Source organism: Ovis aries, chromosome X (genome assembly GCF_016772045.2).
Source record: "Ovis aries strain OAR_USU_Benz2616 breed Rambouillet chromosome X, ARS-UI_Ramb_v3.0, whole genome shotgun sequence".
Taxonomy (NCBI): domain Eukaryota; kingdom Metazoa; phylum Chordata; class Mammalia; order Artiodactyla; family Bovidae; genus Ovis; species Ovis aries.
Window position 1 is genome coordinate 75,036,686 of NC_056080.1, and position 22,467 is coordinate 75,059,152.

General features: G+C 35.7%; 1 protein-coding gene across 17 annotated transcripts in view; it reads right to left on the reverse strand.

Moving 5' to 3' along the window:
• The window catches only part of RPS6KA6 (ribosomal protein S6 kinase A6), a 254,839-nt gene that overhangs the window by 62,887 nt on the left and 169,485 nt on the right, over positions 1 to 22,467 (reverse strand). For all 17 annotated transcript variants that reach the window (XM_060408374.1, XM_060408372.1, XM_042241591.1 and 14 more), the window contains 6 exons: positions 19,601 to 19,707; positions 19,314 to 19,351; positions 4,590 to 4,732; positions 1,517 to 1,587; positions 1,195 to 1,283; positions 301 to 359 (listed from right to left, as the gene is read on the reverse strand). In XM_060408374.1, coding sequence (XP_060264357.1) covers positions 301 to 359; positions 1,195 to 1,283; positions 1,517 to 1,587; positions 4,590 to 4,732; positions 19,314 to 19,351; positions 19,601 to 19,707 — 507 coding nt within the window. The remainder of the gene's footprint in view (positions 1 to 300; positions 360 to 1,194; positions 1,284 to 1,516; positions 1,588 to 4,589; positions 4,733 to 19,313; positions 19,352 to 19,600; positions 19,708 to 22,467) is intronic.

Below are 22,467 nucleotides of genomic sequence, written 5' to 3' on the forward strand. Positions count from 1 at the left end.
CCTTTCATTCATCCCCTTTCTCCTTTTTCTTCTTCCCACCCATATTCTTCAACCTAGAATAGAAGAGAATATTAACCATACTTAACAGGTAAGACAAATGAGAAACAAAAATTTACTATATATCCACTCATCTGCTGGTTGAAGGTAACTGCATGATATGCTATACTTGTAAATAAAAATCTCACACTAAATATGAAACAAATGGATTAAGTTTATCAGCAAAGTCCACATATTACCATTTACTCTTGAGTTTTTGCTCTTCTTAAAGGTATTCAGTACCACACTTTCTACTCTACTTACATTCCAGTCAATATTTGTAAAAAAAAGATGTCTTTTGATTTCATCAACTCCTTCTGAACCTACAAAAATGGAAAGAATTCTTTTACCAGTTTGATTTTTAAAAATCTGGTTACTTGGTCTCCAGACTGCTATCTGTAAAACAGGAATACACATATTTTATAGATTTCTTGCAGTAAAAAGTTTATGATTTCTTATCTGATGTTTTATTAATTGGTCCTTTGAATTTAGTATGATAAAAAATATCTGGTGTTCATGTTGAAGCACATAGGGTATCATGAAATACTGAAATGCCTTCTGAATCAAATAAAAATCATGTTTAACATAATGTTAAACTTTAGTTAAAAATAGAAAAATAATTTAAGTAGTTTTATTTTCTTCATAATTTAACTTATGACCTCCTATTTATATATCAAATTAAAAATGCAATGAATAAAGTGACTTTGAAATTTCAACACATGGACATAAACAGGATAATAGAATCATATTTGGATCCAGAGAAAGACTATAAGAAAGTACCCAAATAATGAGCAGTTATGGAAACATAATATTTATCTTCATGAATAATAGAAGGAACAAAATAATTATCTTCAAATATATAAAGGGATTTTTCTATACAAGGGAGAATTCTGTGAATTATGTCAAAAGAGACACTCATATGATAGACATAATGATATGATACATATTAAATATAAGTCTTGCATAACTAGACTACTTCATTTTTTAATTACAGATAGATTACTGGAATCTTTACATATATAAAGTGTAACAGTCTAGGTATAGATACATAGCAGAGGTAAATGAAGTTAAGCCAGAAAACATAAAGTTATAATTATCTTCCCAATATAATTATACCTCCCAATATTTTGTTACAAAAACTAAGAGAATAAACAATACCCAATCTATTTGCTGGATTCCTTTTGAATAGCATCCTTAGAAGACTTTGTGCTTCAGCACTAAGAAACTGAGGCATTCCAAGTTTTGCTCTGGAAAAGAAGATTTCAGAAAATTTCATTTAAATCTAGTCATACTTCTAAACAGAAAAATTCCCCCAAAAAATTAGTGAATGCTTTCACAATGGCAAATAATATCCCCTATAAGGTGAAAGGGAATGAGACAGTGTGAAAATGTTCTTTTGTGTCAAATGAAAACTATAACAAGCTTGTCAAAACTGAAAGCAAGACATTTTTCCCCAAAGGAAAAAAAAGTTTCCACTTACTTTAATATCATATTCATGGTCTCATTTCTGTCTTTACCTTGAAATGGCAGAGTACCAGTAAGCATTTCAAACTAAAACACATAAACACAAAATAAAACAAGTTTAGCACAACTTGGAATGTACAATGAAATTCTTTAAGAAAAAAACTGAGATTTGTAAAATGTGATCATCAAATCATGCAGGATCTATATGATAGCAATCAAAAAGGACCAGAAAAGTAGGTCACTTGAGGAAATACACCTCTGGTACCCCACAATACATAGACTAAATAAGAGATGACACATAGCAAATGAAACCAACCATTATTTCAATCCTAATTTGGCTAAATTTCCCAAACCAAAGCAATGTGGAAATAGACACAAGGTGTGCATGCTCAGTCGTGTTCAACTCTTTGCAAGCCCAGGGACTGGAACCCACCAGGCTTCTCTGTCCATAGGATTCCCTAGGCAAGAATACTGGAGTGGGTTGCCATTTCCCCTCCAGGGGATCTTCCTGACCCAGGGATCAAACCCTTGTCTCCTGCAGCTCCTGCATTAGCAGGTGGATTCTTTACCACTGAGCCATCTGGGAAGCCCTAAACATGAGGCATTATCTTTCAAAATAAAGATAAGCTTTTAAAGAAAACATTTAACAATGAAAGAAACGTAAAAATATTCACTGAGCCATTTCAATTTGTACATGGCATAATGAAAATATTTTCCCTAAAGAGAGTTAACTGCAATGCAGATAACTAGAACATTAAAGAATGGTATTTAAAAAAGTAATTCTATTGGAAAAAGAAAGATCTGAAAATGAAGCTCATTAAAGAGAAAAGTTTTTATATCCCTAATATTTAAATTTCAAGCTCAGATTCAATAATGGGTTTGGCCTCAGTCCTCTGTTGATACTGAACTTAAAACTGCTACTGCTAAGTCACTTCAGTCATGTCCGACTCTGTGCAACCCCATAGATGGCAGCCTACCAGGCTCCCCTGTCCCTGGGATTCTCCAAGCAAGAACACTGGAGTGGGCTGCCATTTCCTTCTCCGATGTATGAAAGTGAAAATTGAAAGTGAAGTCACTCAGTCATGTCCGACTCTTGGCGACCCCATGGGCTGCAGCCTACCAGGCTCCTCCATCCATGGGATTTTCCAGGCAAGAGTACTGCAGTGGGGTGCCACTGCCTTCTCCGAACTTAAAACCTTAGTTATCTTATCTATTCAACTCTCCTCTTGACGACTGATGACTCAAAATTGGTTCCAGTTTCAATCTCCTTCAATCCCCAGCTTTCCCTTCCAAATCTACAGTAGTGTTTCTCAACTGAAGACTGAAGTGATAGGGGTAGAAGTCATAGAAAGGGAATGCAGAAGCAAAATATGGTGTATGGGAATCATCTCTCTCAAGTTCCAGTCCCCTGTCTCCAAACCTAAAGTAATGGTTCTGTCCCAGGAACTGGAGGATTAAGAGGTGGAAATGGAAAGAACAAAAAGAGAAAGAGAAGGACACTATATTGGAATCACACCTTCCCCTCAAAAAAACTATATACTGGCTGGCAGAATATTTGCTTGTTGTTTTTGTTTCTTTCTGCTTGGTTTTTTTTTTTTTTTTAAGGTCTTCAGATGATTCTGATGCTCTCTCCACTGCCCTCTCCTAATTCATTACTATCAAGGCGTTAAATACGAACCCACAGTAACCTATGCAACATGTTAAAAATAAATTATTTCCTCACTTTCAAAATCAGCTATACTTCCCAACTGTCTTTTCTACTGAACTATCTTTCTTTCAATCCCCTAAAGTTTTAAAGGTATCTTTGTCTTTAACCCTTTCCCTTTGCTTCATCTGTGACATTTAATCTGCTACTAAGGTCAGTCATTTCTTCCTTTGAAATGTCTTGAAGATTTCCTTTTTTATTTTGTAATCTTACAACTGTCTTGCAAGGAGAACTTCTTGGTCTTCCTACTTTTAGTTTCCTCCATTTGCAATCCATATACATAATGCCACCAAGGCTAGTATTAAAATACAATTTTTCTCTAACTACCATCCTGTTTAAGACTTTACAAAAGTTTACCACTCAGAAAATAGCATACAAATGCTTATAGGCTTATAGCTTCATTTCCTCCACCTTCACCCTCATTCTCTACTACTACTCTAGTTAAACTCCTTCTCCAGATCTTTCCTAATATTATCGCAATATCATCCTTGAGACACAGTTATCTGAATTTTATCCATGCTTCAGGGCTTAATTTGAGTTCTGTCTCCTCTGCTTTCCCTATATCAACTTGAATGAATTCTTGTTTGAACTCCTAAGGTACCTCCAGACAATTTACTTAGCTATTACATTTGTTTCCCCAACCAGATGGCATGTCTTCTTAGGCCAAGGAAAATGTCAAATACTGTACTTCCAGACTGTTCCCAATCCATTGCCCTTACCAAATGTCAGGCTTATAATATCCACTTAATATACTGATAAGTCATATAGTAATTCACTATATGATAAATCATGTAGTGATAATTAGGTAAAATGGATTATCAAGTTTCTAAAGCAAACTGTATTGCATTCAATAGCTATTCATTTATTGCCCTATTTAACACTACAAACTCTATGATTAATCTTTTACCAAATTAATCAGTCTATATGCTCAATATGCTAGATATTGTGGAAAAGTAGAACAAGTAGAAGACAGGATTGCTTTCCTTAAGAAGTTTATAATCTTCCTACAGACATGCTTGAAATAATGTGACAATAAGATAGTAAACAGTAAGGTGCTATATTCGGTGATACCTAATTAAAATATTATGTACTATTAAACACAGTATTCTGAAATCTAAAATCTAACAGCTTTTTTTCTAATTTTTAAATTTGAATAACTTATAAAAGAATGCTGCCATTTACCTTTTAATCAAGCAACTTTAAAACAAATCAGAACACCAAAACCCTAATTCTTATTGTATGACAGCTACTCAATCACAAATTCTTTAAAAACAATTATGAACTTTTAAAACCCTATTCTCAATAAACACATTCCAACACTCAGATTAAAATTCTAAACAATATTTAATTTATATTGACATAATTTTAAAAACATGTCACTTACCATAAGTACACCATATGACCACCAATCAGCACTCTGGGAATGACCTCTCCTATTTACTACTTCAGGAGCCATATACTCCACTGTACCACAAAATGAGTAGGCTTTCTTCTCTTGATCTACTGATTCCTTGCTGAGTCCAAAATCTATAACAATATTGCACAAAAATATATCTAAAGATTTTCAGAAACTAGAAATACCAAAAGAAACGAAACTATGAATTAAATGTATTCATGGATGGCCTACGATTATCAGTAAGAAATCTCTTGTGAGATCAGCTGACGGAAAGAATGGAGAAAAGCTTGTATTTTACAATACTCTATCAGAGCATTTAAAATTGTGCAATTAAACCTCATTCTAAAAATACATGTTTTCATGTTTATATTAGAATATGATTCAACAACTTTGAAAAGACAACAATTAAGTCAACACTGTTATAGTAATTTGATTTTTAAAATAGGCTAAGTCAAAAATAGATGCTAACTTGCAGATATTAGTAAAGCAAATTTTGCTTTGACATTGGAGAACTTCCATTTTTGCTTTTGGTCTTCAAAGAGCTAAAGTGAGTGAAGTCACTCAGTCGTGTCCGACTCTTTGTGACCCCGTGGACTGTAGCCTACCAAGCTCCTCTGTCCATGGGATTCTCCAGGCAAGAATACTGGAGTGGGTTGCCATTTCTTTCTCCAGGGGATCTTCCTGACCCAGGGATCGAACCCGGGCTTCCCGCATTGGAGGCGGATGCTTTAACCTCTGAGCCACCAGGGAAGCCCTCAAAGAGCTAAAGGTACATAAAAATCAATCTTATTTCCATATACTTACAATAAAACTAATAATAATAAAAGAAAATTTTAAAAAATACACTAAAAAATGGAAAGGTGAAATTTTAAAAGTCCTATTTGTAATACCACCAAAAACTCACATTAAATCCCATAAAAGCATACAAAGTATGTATATGCAAGATCAGCATGATAAAAACTATAAACATCAATGAAAGGAATCAGAGTAGATCTGAGTAAATGGAGAGAGATATTGGTCTCACATTAAATCCAATAGATAAAAACATACAAAGTATGTATATACAAGATTGGCATGATAAAAACTATAAACACCAATGAAAGGAATCGGAGTAGATTTAAGTAAATGGAGAGAGATATTGGTCACAGTTTGGAAGATTCAATGTTGTTAAAGATGTCAATTCTCCCAAAACTGATCTACAGAGTCAATGAAACATTAATAAAAATCTCAGCAAGATGTTTTTTGTAAAAATCAACAAGCTGAATTTAAAATTTATATAAAAAGACAAAGGAAACAGAAAAGCCAAAAATGTGGAAAAAAAAGGAAATTCAAGGAATCGTACTACCTGACTTCAATACTTACTATAAAACTATAGTAATCAAGACAGTGTTGTACTGGAGAACTGACATACATACTTAGTTAGTTCTGCTATGATGCTTGTCTTAAAAATGCAAATTTGTTCCAATATAATTTATATCTTACTGTTACCTTTCAGAGATTTGCACCACTCCACAAAGGTCCTTTGCTGTACTATTTTCTGACAAAACTAATATTTAACACTAGAATTTGCTTGGTGGCTAACATGAGTTTAATTTTTCAGGTTGGTTTATGTGCAATTTTATCCACAAGAAACACTGGGTAAAACACTAGAAAACTGTACCTAGTTAAACCAAGCCAAGCAGAAATACATACACGAACATCAGCATATTACATGTGTTATGAGCTACTCCTGTTCACCTATAGTATTAGAACGCCCAATTCCAGATAATCTACCTTCCACCTTTTCACAATAATGTACAATCTGCAATCTTTCCCATTTTACAAGCAAGTTTCAAGATTTTTTTCAAGGTAGTATATCATATTTATTGCTGTTCAGTTGCTCAGAAATGTCGTGTTGAGGATGCCATAGACTACAGCACTCCAGGCTTCCCTGTCCTTCACCACTTTCTGGAGCTTGCTCAAACTCATGTCCATCGAGTTGATGATGCTGACCAACCATCTTATCCTCTGTCATCCTGTTCTCCTGCCTTCAATCTTTCCACATAAGGGTCTTTTCTAATGAGTCAGCTCTTCGCATCAAGTGGCCAAGTATTGGAGCTTCAGATTCAGCATCAGTCTTTGCAATGAATATTCAGGGTTGATTTCTATTAGGATTGATTGGTTTGATTTCCCTGCAGTCCAAGGGCCTTTCAGGAGTCTTCTCCAACACCACAGTTCAAAAGCATCACTTTTTTGGCCCTCAACCTTCCTTAAGGTCCAGCTCTCCCATCCATACATGACTTCTGGAAAAACCAGAGCTTTGACCATACAGACCTTGGTCAGCAAAGAAATGTCTCTGCTTTTAAATACAGTGTCTAGATTTGTCATAGCTTTTCTTCCAAGGAGCAAGCGTCTTTTAATTTCATGGCTGCAGTCACCATCTGCAGTGATTTTGGAGCCTGAGAAAATAAAGTCTGTCACTGTTTCCATTGTTTCCCCACCTATCTTCTATGAACTGATAGGACCAGACGCCATGTTCTTCATTTCTTGAATGTTGAGTTTTAAGCCAGGATTTTCACTCTCCTCTTTCACCTCAATCAAGAGGCTCTTTAGTTCTTCGCTCTCTGCCATAAAGAGTGGTGTCATCTGCATATCTGAGGTTATTGATATTTCTCCCTGTAGTCTTGAATCCAGCTTGTGATTTATCCAGATAGACATTATGCATGATATACTCTGCATATAAGATAAATAAGCAGGGTGACAATATACAGCCTTGACGTACTCCTTTCCCAATTTGGAACCAGTCCATTGTTTCATGTCTGGTTCTAACTGCTACTTCTTGACCTGAATACAGATTTCTCAGGAGGCAAGTCAGGTGGCCTGGTATTCCTATCTCTTTCAGAATTTTCTACAGTTTGTGTGATCCACACAAAGGCTTTAGCATAGTCAATGAAGCAGAAGTAGATGTTTTCCTGGAATTCTCTTGCTTTTTCTATGATCCAACGGATGTTGGCCATTTGATATTGGGTTCCTCTGCCTTTTCTAAATCCAGCTTGAACACCTGGAAGCTTTTAGTTCACATACTGTTGAAGCCAAAATCACTATAGATGGTGACTGCGACCATGAAATTAAAAGATACTTGCTTCTTGGAAGAAAAGCTATGACAATTATAGATACCATATTAAAAAGCAGAGATATTACTTTGCTGACAAAGGTTCATCTAGTCAAAGCTATGGTTTTTTCAGGAGTCATGTATGCATGTGAGAGTTGGACCATAAAAAAGCTGAGCACCAAAAAATTGATGCTTTTCAATGGAGGTGATGGAGAAGACTCTTGAGAGTCCCTTGAACTGCACAGAGATTCAACCAGTCAATCCTAAAGAAAGCAACCCTGAATATTTATTGGAAGGACTGCCACTGAAGCTGAAACTCCAATAATATGGACACCTGATGCGAAGAACTGACTCACTGGAAGAGACCCTGATGCTGGGAAAGTTTGAAGGCAGGAAGAGAAGGGGATGACAGAGGATGAGATGGTTGCAAGGCATCACCGACTTGATGGACATGAATTTGAGCAAGCTCTGGGAGTTGGTAATGGACAGGGAAGCCTGGTAAACTGCAGTCCATGAAGTTGCAAAGAGCCAGACACAACTGAGCGACTGAACTGATAACAGAACTGGGTATATACTGCCAGCTGATTTCTGACAAAGGTGTAAAAGCAACTTCATGGGGGAAAAAAATGGTCAGTCTTTTTAATAAATAGTGCCAGAATAACAGGGTATCAATATATAAAAGTCTACTTAAAGGCAGAAACTGGAGAGGAACTAAAGAGCCCCTTGAGAGTGTGAAAGGGAAGAGTGAGAAAGCTGACTTGAAATCCAACATTTGAAAAACTCAGATCATGGAACATAATCCTATCACTTTATGACAAAGAAAGGGGGGAAAAGTGGAAACCATGACAGATTCTATTTGTTCGGGCTACAAAATTGCTGTGGATGGTAATTGCAGCCATGAAATTAAAAGATGCTTGCTCCTTGGAACGAAAGCTTTGACAAACCTAGACAACGTATTAAAAAGCAGAGACATCACTTTGCTGTCAAAAGTCTGTATATTCAAAGCTATGGTTTTTCCAGTGTCATGTACGGATGTGAAGAAAGCTGAGCACCGAAGAATTGATGGTTTTGAACTGTGGTGTTGGAGAAGACTCTTGAAAGGCCCCTGGACTGCAAAGAGACCAAACCAGTCAATCCTAAAGGAAATAAATCCTGAATATTCATTGGAAGGATTGGGTGTTGAAGCTCCAATACTTTGGCCATCTGTTGTGAAAAGCTGACTCATTGGAAAAGACCCTGATGAAAGATTGAAGACCAAAGGAGAAGCGGGAGGCAGAGAACAAGATGATTAGATAACATCACAAACTCAATGTACACAAATTTGAGCGACCTCTGGGACACAGTGGAGGACAGAGGAGCCTGGTGAGTTGTAGTCCATGAGGTTGCAAAGAGTCAGACACAACTCAGTGACTGAAAACAACAACACAAAAATCCATCCTCTACCATAAATAAACATTAACTCAAAGTGAATCATAGAACTAAGTGTAAAACTTAAAACTGTAAAATTTTTTAAAAGAAATATAGAAGAAACTCTTTGTTATATTTAGTTAGGCAAAGATTTCTTAGATACAATTGCAAAAGTATAATCCATAAAAGAAAAAACCTGATAACTGGATTTTACCAAAGTCAAAACATGCTCTTCAAAATACACTGCTGAGAAAATTAAAAAGAAGCTACAGACTGGGAGAAAATATGTGAAAATCACATATTATACAAAGTACTTATACTCAGGGTATATTTTAAAATCTCAGAAGTCAATAATAAGAAGACAAATTGTCCAATTTTTTAATGGCCAAAAATTCTGAACAGGTATTTCTACCAAGAAACACATGAAAGATGCTCAATGTCACCATTTATTAAGGAAATGCAAATTAAAATCACAATGAGATATTACCATATGCCTTTTAGAGGAGGTAAAGTCAAAAGTACTGACCATGTAATGGCAAGGATACAGAGTGGCAGAGCTCTCACACATCACTGATAGATATGCAAAATAAGACAACTACTCTGGAAAACAGTTTGGCGGCTTCTCATTAAGTTAAACATACACTTCCCATATGACCAACTAACCCCACTACTTTGGTAATTACTGAATGGAAATAAAAATTTATGTTCACATAAAATCTGTACAAAAACATTTATAGTGGCTTTATTTGCCACTGTCTAAAACAGGAAACAACCCACATGCCCCTTAATTGGGAACTGGATAAGTGATCCATGGTACCATCATAAAATGGAATACAACTCAGCAATAAAAAAATTTATTGATACACACAACAATATATATGAATCTCAAATGTAATATACTAAGTAAATAAAGCAAGATTCAAAATATTTTATACTGTCTTCCTCTAATTATTTCATTTTGTGAAAAAGCCAAAACTACAGAGCCAGAAAGCAGATTTGTGGTTGTCAAGGGTAAAGGGAGAACTAATTTATAATGTTAAATTCTAGGAGGTGAGATAACTGTCTTCTATCTTGATGCTGGTGGTAGTTATAAGACTGTATTTTCTCAAAGCTTGCAGACTGTACACAAAAACATAATTAAGAAAATAACCTTTTCTATTTTGAGACAACTGTAGGTTCACATGCAATTATATGAAATACTACAGAAATCCTATTTACCCTTAAGCCAGTTCCCCCCATGCTAATATCTTACAAAACTATGTTATGACATTACAACCACAATAATGACAATGATGCACTCAAGATATAAATTCCATTATCACAAGAATTTGAACAATATGCTTTAATCTATATAAATTATATATTCTATAAATGAAAAAAGTTATAAACCCTATATTTTTATTATAAAATGAAAAAAATAATACTTAATTTTAAGGCCCCTTGAAAATGATTTTCTAACCATATTCAATATTTTCATTTAAAAATTACTTATCCTTATATAATAACTGAATACATTATGATTTTCACTGTAATTTTTAAAAATCTTTTTATTGTACTACCAGGTTATTTTTCTACATTTTAAGGCTTTAAACTCTACAATTCCATTTCAAAATTAAATGTAATAAAACCCAGTCTCTAAGGTCAGTTCAGCTGAATATAACAACATAGTTTATGGAAAAGAACATTGGCTTATTTGGCTATTCCAGAGAGAGGGAAGAGGGGAAAAAAACTATCTCTGTTACTTTTCAGAGATTTACATCACTCTGTAAAGGTCCTTTGTGGTACTACTTCTGACAAAACTGGCATATAACACCAGAATTTGCTTGGTAATCAACTGACAAAAATTTTTATAATAAAAGTTAGCTACGAGATTGAATAAGACATATGTTAATCAGTGGTTTTTCCAAACCACTAATTTGAAAATAAAATGAAGAAATCAGCTATATAAAGGGTTCAGGGTGGGGCTATGTTTGAGGAGGGAGTATATCTTTGTTTCTTTACATGACTCTTTTAAAGACTTTAAATTTCAAAGTGAAAGTGAAGTCACTCAGTCATGTTCCACTCTTTGCGACCCCATGATATGTAGCCTGCCAGGATTCTCCATCCATGGGACTTTCCAGGCAAGAATACTGGAGAAGTTATCATTTCCTTTTCCAGGGGATCTTCTCAACCCAGGGATGGATCCTGTGTCTCCCGCATTGCAGGCAGACTCTTCAGCATCTAAGCCACCTTCAAAAGCATGCCCAGAATACAGTATGAGTATCTGCTGCTGCTGCTAAGTTGCTTCAGTCGTGTCCCACTCTGTGCAACCCCATAGATGGCAGCCCACCAGGCTCCCCCATGCCTGGGATTCGCCAGGCAAGAATACTGGAGTGGGTTGCCATTTCCTTCTCCAATGCATGAAAGTGAAAAGTGAAAGTGAAGTCACTCAGTTGTGTCCGACTCTTAGCGACCCCATGGACTGCAGTCTACCAGGCTCCTCCATCCATTGGATTTTCCAGGCAAGAGAACTGGGGTGGGGTGCCATTGCCTTTCCCATATGAGAATCTACTATATGTAAACTATTACAGATGAATGCATTTGCATGGCAGGAATAGAGATGCAGATGGAGGACTGGTGAAAACAGCAAGGGAAGGAGAGGGTGGGACGAGCATTAACATATAAATACTTCCATGTGTAAAATAGAAAGCTACTGGGAAGCTGCTGTATAGCACAGGGAGTTGAGCTCAATGCTTTGTGATGGCCTAAATTCTGAAAGATGACGCTGTGAAAGTGCTACACTCAATATGTCAGCAAATTTGGGAACCTCAGCAGTGGCCACAGGACTGGAAAAAGGTCAGTTTTCACTCCAATCCCAAAGAAAGGCAATGCTAAAGATTGCTCAAACTATCGCTCAATTGCACTCATCTCACACGCTAGTAAAGTAATGCTCAAAATTCTCCAAGCCAGGCTTCAGCAATACGTGAACCATGAACTTCCAGATGTTCAAGCTGGTTTTAGAAAAGGCAGAGGAACCAGAGATCAAATTGCCAACATCCCCTGGATCATCGAAAAACCAAGAGTTCTAGAAAAACATCTATTTCTGCTTTACTGACAATGCCAAAGCATTTGACTGTGTGGATCACAATAAACTGTGGAAAATTCTGAAATATATGGGCATTCCAGACCACCTGACCTGCCTCTTGAGAAACCTATATGCAGGTCAGGAAACAACAGTTAGAACTGGACATGGAACAACAGACTGGTTCCAAATAGGAAAAGTAGGACGTCAAGGCTGTATATTGTCACCCAGCTTATTTAACTTACATGCAGAGTACATCATGAGAAACGCTGGGCTGCAAGAAGCGTAAGCTGGAATCAAGATTGCCGGGAGAAATCTCAATAACCTCAGATATGTGGATGACACCACCCTTATGGCAGAAAGTGAAGAGGAACTAAAAAGCCTCTTGATGAAAGTGAAGGAGGAGAGTGAAAAAGTTGGCTTAAAGCTCAACATCCAGAAAACGAAGATCATGGCATCCGGTCCCATCACCCCATGGGAAATAGATGGGGAAACAGTTGAAACAGTGCCAGACTTTATTTTTGCGGGCTCCAAAATCACTGCAGATGGTGACTGCAGCCACGAAGTTAAAAGACTCTTACTCCTTGGAAGAAAAGTTATGACCAAACGAGATAGCATATTCAAAAGCAGAGAGATTACTTTGCCAACAAAGGTCTGTCTAGTCAAGGCTATGGCTTTTCCAGTGGTCATGTATGGATGTGAGAGTTGGACTGTGAACAAAGCTGAGTGCCGAAGAATTGAAGCTTTTGAACTGTGGTGTTGGAGAAGACTCTTGAGAGTCCCTTGGACTGCAAGGAGACCCAACCAATCCCTTCTGAAGGAGATCAGCCCTGGGATTTCTTTGGAGGGAATGATGCTGAAGCTAAAATTCTAGTACTTTGGCCACCTCATGCAACGAGTTGACTCATTGGAAAAGACTCTGATGCTGAGAGGGATTGGGGGCAGGAGAACGGGAGGACAGATGGATGAGATGACTCGATGGACATGAGTCTGAGTGAACTCCGGGAGTTGGTGATGGACAGGGAGGCCTGGCGTGCTGTGATTCATGGGGTCGCAAAGAGTCGGACACAAATCAGCGACTGAACTGAACTGAACAGAAAAGGGTGGGATGGGAGTTTAAAGAGGGAGAGGATATATGTATACATATAGCTGTTGCACTTGGCTGTACAGCAGAAACACAAATGTATGGCAATTATACTCCCAATAAAAAATAATAAATGAAAAATGTAATTTCAATGACTAATTTTCAGATAGCTATAAAAATTACTTAAAACTTTTTGTAATGTATACATTTTTCCTTAAATATTCAGCTCAAGTACTGTGTGATTTAATTTTTGACACTGTATATTTTTTCTTCTCCTTTCTTTATAGAAATTACTTCTGAATTTTGTCTCTCAGAAGTGATTCTGGTGACTCCAGATTACCTTTCCTACCCAGATTTGTGATACTGTAACACCCATCCTTATCCAAATCCCTGACCCATCCATGGCACCTTCTCCTCACACTAGATTCTCAGTCTGCCCCTTCATGTATTTTCATTTCCAAGACTAAGGGTTCTTAATCGAGCTAATGTCTTAGAGTTATTAGTTCCTTTGCCTAAAAAGAGACCAGACCACCTTACCTGCCTCCTGAGATATCTGTATGCAAGTCAAGAAGCAACAGTTAGAATGGGACATGGAATAAAGGATTGGTTCCAAATTGGGAAAGGAGTACATCAAGGCTGTATTATACTGTCACTTTATTTATTTAACCTATATGCAGAGTACATCATGCAAAATGCCAGGCTGGATGAAGCACAAGCTGGAATCAAGATTGCAGGGAGAAATATCAATAATCTCAGAAATGCAGATGACATCACCCCTATGGCAAAAAGCAAAGAGAACTAAAAAGCCTCTTGATGAAAGTGGAAGAGGAGAGTGAAAAAGCTGGCTTAAAATTCAACGTTCAAAAAATGAAGATCATGGCATCCAGTTCCATCACTTCATGGCAAATAGATTGAGAAACAATGGAAACAGCAACAGACTTTATTTTGGGGGACTCCAAAATCACTGCAGATGGTGACTGCTGCCATGAAATTAAAAGATGCTTGCTCCTTGTAAGAAAAGCTATGACCAACCTAAACAGCCTATTAAAGGGCAGAGAGAGATATTACTTTGCTAACAAAGGTCCCTTTAGTGAAAGCTATAGTTTTTCCAGTAGTCATATATGGATGTTGACAGTTGGACCACAAGGAAAGCTGAATACTGAAGAATTAATGCTTTTGAACTTTGGTGTTAGAAAAGACTCTTGAGAGTCCTTTGGACTGCAAGGAGATTCAACCAGTCCATCTTAAAGGAAATCAGTCCTGAATATTCATTGGAAGGGCTGATGCTGAAGCTGAAGCTCCAATCCTTTGGCCACCTGATGTAAATAATTGACTCACTGGAAAAGACCCTGATGCTGGGAAAGATTGAGGGCAGGAAAAAAAGGGGACAACAGGATGAGATGGTTGGATGGCATCACCAACTCGATGGACATGAGTCTGAGCAAGCTCTTGGAGTTGGTAATGGACAGGGAAACCTGGCATGCTGACAAAGAGTCGGACACAACTGAGCGACTGAACTGAACTGAATTGAAAAAGAGAACTTGAATGGCTCACGGAAAGTACTATATATGACTCAGGAATTTTACCAGACTGGCCAAAGCATGCAAACCTGAAAAAGAAAAGCTGAACTCAGGAAGAGACAGCTGTGGAATGTTTCTGTCTGCAGACAACATGACTTATGTTCCATCTATAAATTCCACAGGTTGCTGATAAAAATGAGTAAGACAGTTCACCAAATATAAGACCAGAATAGTGAAAAGCAGAGATAAGGGATGACTTACTCTTCCAGATCAGATTTTAAACTGTATTATAAGCAGTTGTATTTAAAACCTGAGTGTCTAAAAAGCTATTAAAGTAGGTATTTAAAAGTTTTAAAAAGAAAACATAGCGACCACAGACAGTTCAAATCATCTCTGTTCAATTTATAATTTTTAATATAGAGTAATGAGTAACCTTTTTTCTAAACCAGGCAAGTCATGTAATATAGTTTGTTTTTACAAAAACTAGTAGATGGTATTCCAGCAAAAAAAAAAAAAAAAAAAAGAAAGAAAGGCTAAGACATAAAAACAATATAAATTATATATTAGGAAGTATACATATATTTCGGGAACATTCACTGTCATTCTACTGATCTTCACTATACAAACATAATTCCAGTATGAGGTTAATCAGGCTCAAAGCACAGTCATATAAAGGAACTTTTCTATAGTCTGCTGCTATTCCAGAGTAATCTGTTAAAAAGTCTATTCCTCTTTGGAGGATTTTTAAAGTGAACAGGTAAAGAAAAAAAAGTATCTTCTAAAAAAAAGATAATCTTCTAAGATTATTCTCGGGAAACTTAGAATGCTGAGGAAGACCATAACTAGAAAAGACATTCCTAAATCACTTGAGATCACTGATATCAAAGACAAATAGCAAATAGCACTTTTGATGACAGTATTCAAAACGGAAGGAAGGGGAGGGAAGGAAGGAGGAAACAGGCACAGCACATAAGAAAGGAAGAAAAAAGAGAAAGAAAGGAAGAATAAAAAGAAAAAGGAAAGAAAAAACTGAAATGTCTTAAAATACATGCTTGCTATGAGTTATCTTTAACCAACCACACTGGATTATGGAAAGGTTAAACTTCAAATTAGGTTATAATCATTAAACTGTAAATTAGCTAGTATTTATCCTTGTGCACTTTCTTTAAAGAAATATTGGTGTCACTTTAAAGGAATATAGACTGAATTATTTAAAAATATACATAAATCACAGTTTCTTTCCATTATAATCCTTGAGTCCCTTGCTTATAAATTAACATTGATTCTAAACATTTTTTACTCCTAAGCCAATTTAAGCCCAAAAGATATAACAGCAGAGTTCATATTATAAGACTAAATATAAATCGAGTTGATATCATTATTCACCCAATTAACCTTAATGTAGAAGAGAGATAAAGGTAGAATTTATTCTACTCTTTCCCCACTTTCCTTCCTCACCTGAGACACTACAAGCATAATTTATTAAGAAAAATGAAAAGAATTAAATATAATTAGCTTTGAATTAAAGATTGTTATAAAATTTAAAAATATATGTTTTATATAAAATTTCAAAACTCTGCTGTTCTCTCTTCATATTTTTCTTCCTTGTTCTCTTGTGTATGCATGCTAAGTCACTTCAGTCACGTCTGACTCTTTGGAACCCTATGGATTGTAGCCTGCCAGGCTACTTACTCTGCCCATGGGATTCTCCAGGCAAGAATACTGGAGTGTATTGCATGCCCTCCTCCAGCGGATGTTCCTGACCCAAGGATCAAACCCACTCTAAATCTGTTTAAATCTGCTTTGATCGCCTCATGTATGAGAAAGATACCCAGGTTGTGAGTCAATAAGATTTACTACTTTACTTGAACTTTGTCACATTTACTTGAGCTTTCAAGTTAACAACTTCATACTTTACTTTTACACTGAAGCGGTATACTTAAGAATTTAAAGCAAAATTCTGAAAGAGATGAGAATACAGACCACCTGACCTGCCTCTTGAGAAACCTATATGCAGGTCAGGAAGCAACAGTTCGAACTGGACATGGAACAACAGACTGGTTCCAAATAGGTAAAGGAGCATGGCAAGGCTGTATATTGTCACACTGCTTATTTAACTTATATGCAGAGTACATCATGAGAAATGCTGGGCTGCAAGAAACACAAGCTGGAATCAAGATTGCTGGGAGAAATATCAATAGCCTCAGATATGCAGATGAAACCACCCTTATGGCAGAAAGTGAAGAGGAACTAAAAAGCCTCTTGATGAAAGTGAAGGAGAGTGAAAAAGTTGGCTTAAAGCTCAATATTCAGAGAGGGAGAGGGTGGGATGATTTGGGAGAATGACATTCTAACATGTATACTATCATGTGAATTGAATCGCCAGTCTATGTCTGACGCAGGATGCAGCATGCTTGGGGCTGGTGCATGGGGATGACCCAGAAAGATGTTATGGGGAGGGAGATGGGAGGGGGGTTCATGTTTGGGAATGCATGTAAGAATTAAAGATTTTAAAATTTAAAAAATAAAAAACTAAAAAAAAAAAAAAAAAGAAAACTAAGATAATGGCATTTGGTCCCATCACTTCATGGGAAATAGATGGGGAAACAGTGGAAACAGTGGCTGACTTTATTTTTTTGGGCTCCAAAATCACTGCAGATGGTGATTGCAGCCATGAAATTAAAAGATGCTTACTCCGTGGAAGGAAAGTTATGACCAACCGAGATAGCATATTCAAAAGCAGAAACATTACTTTGCTGACTAAGGTCCATCTAGTCAAGGCTATGGCTTTTCCAACGGTCATGTATGGATGTGAGAGTTGGACTGTGAAGAAAGCAAGGTGCTGAAAAATTGATGCTTTTGAACTGTGTGTTGGAGAAGACTCTTGAGAGTCCCTTGGACTGCAAGGAGATCCAACCAGTCCATTCTAAAGGAGATCAGCCCTGGGTGTTTTTTGGAAGGAATGATGCTGAAGCTGAAACTCCAGTACTTTGACCACCTAATGTGAAGAGTTGACTCATTGGAAAAGACTCTGATGCTGGGAGGGATTGGGGGCAGGCAGAGAAGGGGACGACAGAGGATGAGATGGCTGGATGGCATCACCGCCTCGATGGATGTGAGTTTGAGTGAATTCTGGGAGGTGGTGATGGACAGGGAGGCCTGGCGTGCTGCGATTCATGGGGTAGCAAAGAGTCGGACACGACTGAGCGACTGAACTGAACTGAACCTTTAAAGTGTACTGGTCCAAACTTGTTTGTAAAGACCGTATCTTCATTTTATCTCTTTTTTAACATTCTGATAATTAAATACAGAATTTACTACCTATTTAAAACATAAGTAACCTTTTGAGATTGGCTCACTCAGCATAATGCCCAGTCCAAGTTGCTGCATATACTGCTGGGTAGTATTCTACTATATAGATGTACCCATCCATTTACTCTTTGAAGGACATCTTGGACATTTCTAGCCTTGGGCCATTTCAAATAGAGCTGCTATGAAAATTCATGTATAGATTTTTTAATATAAATTTATTTTCATTGGAGGTTAATTACTTTACAATATTGTATTGGTTTTGCCATACATTTATATTAAAAAAAAAGAAAACTCATGTATAGATTTTTTGTGTGCATGTAAGTTTTTATTTCTCTAGGATAAATGTCCAGGTATGTGACTACTGTACAGTTCTATTTGTATCATATTCTTAAAGTAACAAACTGGGAAATGTAGAGCAGATAAATGGTTGTTTAGAGTTAAAGAAGGGGGTAAGAATTTGATTATAAATGGACAGATATGGTTGTAGATCAGTTCTGCTTATTGATAATGATGATGGTATTCAAATCTACGTATATGGATATAATGTCATGGAGACAAACAAAAAAAATGAATACATGCAAAAACCGGTGAAATCCAAGTAAAATATATAGTCTAGTTAGTTCTACTGTACCTATCAATTTCCTGAGTTTGACAACACAGTAGTAATTTTATAAAATGTCATCATATGGGAAGCTGGGTAATGGCACTATTTTTGCAACTTATTGTCAGTCTATAATTATTTGAAAGTAAAAGATTTTAATGGTATAATAAGGAGACTTTATGCCTAAGAGTCCTGAGAGAATTAGCAGAGTGTGTTATATACTGTAAACACTCAGCATTCAAAATAAAGTAAAAAATAAAACGTGTTTTTACCAAAAAAAAAGAATAAAATGAACCTCTGATTATGAAACACCTGGTTTAAAAGTTTATAATTCACTATATTTCAAATGTGGTAACTACTTATGATAAATCTTTCAGTCTAGACTGAAATAAAAATGATCTGCTTTCACCTAGAAAACCAAATGTCATTTCTTAATGAGGACAATGACACTACTGTATAATTTTTTGTATTACAATTAGAGCATATTGAGAGTTATCTACCCTTTAAATGAACTTTAGTTCACTAAAGAAATGAATAAAATGCAAATTAAATCAAGAGGAAAAACAGGCTTAGACAAATATACATATTAATAAAAACAGAAAACAGGCTTAGGATAGAATAAGAAAATTTGCATACCTGTTAACTTGATATGTCCTATTTCATCAAGCAAAATGCTGTAAATCAAAATTCATATTCAATAACACAGGATAAAATATTCACATAAAATTTGATGTACCAGAAAATTTTGAAATGACTAATTTAAAATCAATGGGTATCTGATGAAGATTACTTTTTAAAGTATGTTTCATATAATTGTATAATTCATGTATATTTTCATAGAATCTTTAAAATAATAGACTTAATGAAGAAAAAAGTAGTAGAAATACTGGGAACAGGTATACATAAAAGGAATACAACTTTACTTTTCTGGCTTCAGGTCTCTATATACAATTCCTAATCGATGTAGATGATCCAAAGCAAGGGCTAGTTCTGCAAGGTAGAATTTCACATCTTCCTCTGTAAACAGAACCTAGAATAAAATAATAATTTACCATTTAATCTTTTTTCAATGTTGCAATTATTTAAATTTTGTTCTTTTAAAAACAGGAAATAGACAAATCTAGGCAAACAGGAAAATAAAACAAGTATACAGATGAAATTAACTTCTTTAAGAATGCTTCTCTCACTATTAATCATTTTAATGTGGATCTTCCTAAAATATATTATGCAGTTTGTATATCTATTTACACTGAATGTACCACACAGATTTACCTTTTAAAAAATGATTTATTATCATAATTTAATTATTAATTTTAGTATACTAATATATAGGGATATTCTCAGGATCTTTACAATATATTGGTTATTTTGCTTTAGTACTGGAATTCCACTATTTCTACTATTTTCTCTTTCATTTTCTACTATCACTTCTCAGTGATAATTTTGCTTTTAGCAGGTCTACTAACCTAAAGCTTCTATTACTAATATAAGTTGTCAATTAGTAACTCTTACATTAAACACAATTCTAAATCCAATCCCTGACCTAAGGGGTAGCTCCAGGACTCTTCTGCCAGCAAAATATATGGGTCTGCTGCTGCTGCTGCTAAGTTACTTCAGTTGTGTCTGACTCTGTGCGACCCCACAGACAGCAGCCCACTAGGCTCCCCTGTCCCTGGGATTCTCTAGGCAAGAACACTGGAGTGGGTTGCCAATATGGGTCTAAAGGCACTGAATTCCTAAATCTTTTGTGCCTGGGAATAGAGTTACTATGATAAAGTGAAAAGTGCACTGGACTTAGAATTAGCAGTATGAGGTCTGACATGTCACTTAGCCCTCTGGGCTTAAGTTTCTAAACCTGTAAAATAAGGATAATAGTATCTGCTACATCTATTTAACAAGATTGTTTTAAGAGTCAGCTTAGTTTATGTGGGGAAAAAAAGCTTTGTAAATTATAAAAGTCTATGTGTTCAACGATGAGCTGGTATTATTATAGGTCTACATCTATATTCATAAGTAAGTGTTATTTAAACACAAAATTGAGCACTATACAACCATTAGATGTAATTGTTAAGATTTAGCAAGGGCTTCTAATTGGCAAAACAAATGACTTGTCTAGAAATTTTTTTTATTTTCATTAAAGAAATATATAGATTATTAAGAAAGTTCAAAATTTGAATGACATATCATAAAATCTTGAAACTGGCTTTTCCACTCAGAAACATGGCCACTGAATTACATTATGCCAATTAAGGTTACTAGTAAAATTGCTGAGAATGAGCAATTTAAGATAAATTTTGATACTCCACTCACTTTTTAAAATAATCTGCAGATAAACAAAGACTTTCATTATCTAAGTTTCAGGAGAATTCATTTGACTATTATAATGGCAAAAGTATAAGAACATTTTCACATGATATTTTATTAAGAAGAAAACAGATGTTACCTATTTCACCTTTGAATAAGGCTAATCAAAGCGTTCACTGCAATTTAACACATAAGAAAACCCTAAACAAAAATCTTTGAAACTCTAAAAGAAGAAACAGTCTATAGTTTAGTTTGTTGTTGTTGTTTTAGTCATAAATTGTTTGGGACTCTTTGTGACCCTATGGACTGTAGCCCACCTGGCTCCTCTGTCCATGGGACTTCCCAGGCAAGAATCTGGAGTGGGTTGTCATTTCCCTCTCCAGGGACCCTGTGTCTCCTGCACTGGCAGGCAGATTCTTTACCACTGCACCACTAAGAAAGCCCAGTTTATAGCTTATGGCAATTATATGTTTTTCTAGGCAGGTTAGTTTATAATTCTGAGTGTCCTTATGTAAGGTGGTGATAACACTGACCTCATAAGGTTGTTTGGAAGATAATGAATGAAAAGTGACTAGCACATAATAGTAAGTTTCTTTATGTCCCTCATGAGGTTTTCCTCAAAGACAATTTCATAACAAGATAACATACTTGCCAGTTTATAGTTTAAACTTTTCATTCATTATGTTATTACAATCTTCCAAACAATCTTACGAGGTTCGTATTATCATCACCTTATGTATGGACACTCAGAGTGATAAACTAACCTGCCCAGAAAAACACAGTAAGAATGCTCAGGATTTGAACTCAGAAATAACTGTCCCTAAGAACTCCCTGTTCCCCAGAATCCACTTTTGCCATATGCTATGTTAAAACTTTTATAAGTTTCAGGTTCACTACCACTAATGTTTTCCTAGTCACTAATTACCCTGAGTCTTCCCCCAAATAAAAATCATGTAAAACCCCAGCACCCTGAGTTAAGAAATGCTAGTATTTTTGTTTGCTCTTCAAGACATTCATGTATATATGTATGAGTGTGTACATTTCAATATATTTGAGATCACACTATATATATACTAGTTAGTGGACTCCTTTTCTCCCACTTAATATCACAGGGATTCTTTTAATATCTTTAAAACTTATTTATAAAGAGTTTTCAATAGCTATACAATATTAACATACTAATTTACTATAGTCTACCTAATTTTTATTTAGGTTATTTCAATTTTTCACTGTTATAAATAAATCAGCAATATGCATATATATTTCTGATACTTATGGTTACTTCCCCAAAATGGATTTTATGAGTAATAAAAAAGCAAATACTATACAGTCAAGGAGAATAAACAGTCCAAGATTCTTGACATACATAACAAAATTATTTGTCAAAGGGTTATAATAATTTACACTTCCATCAGCAGCTTATGAAAGCACGTGTCTTACCATAGTCATGGCAGCACTGAAAATTACCCTTTTAAAAAATCTTTTC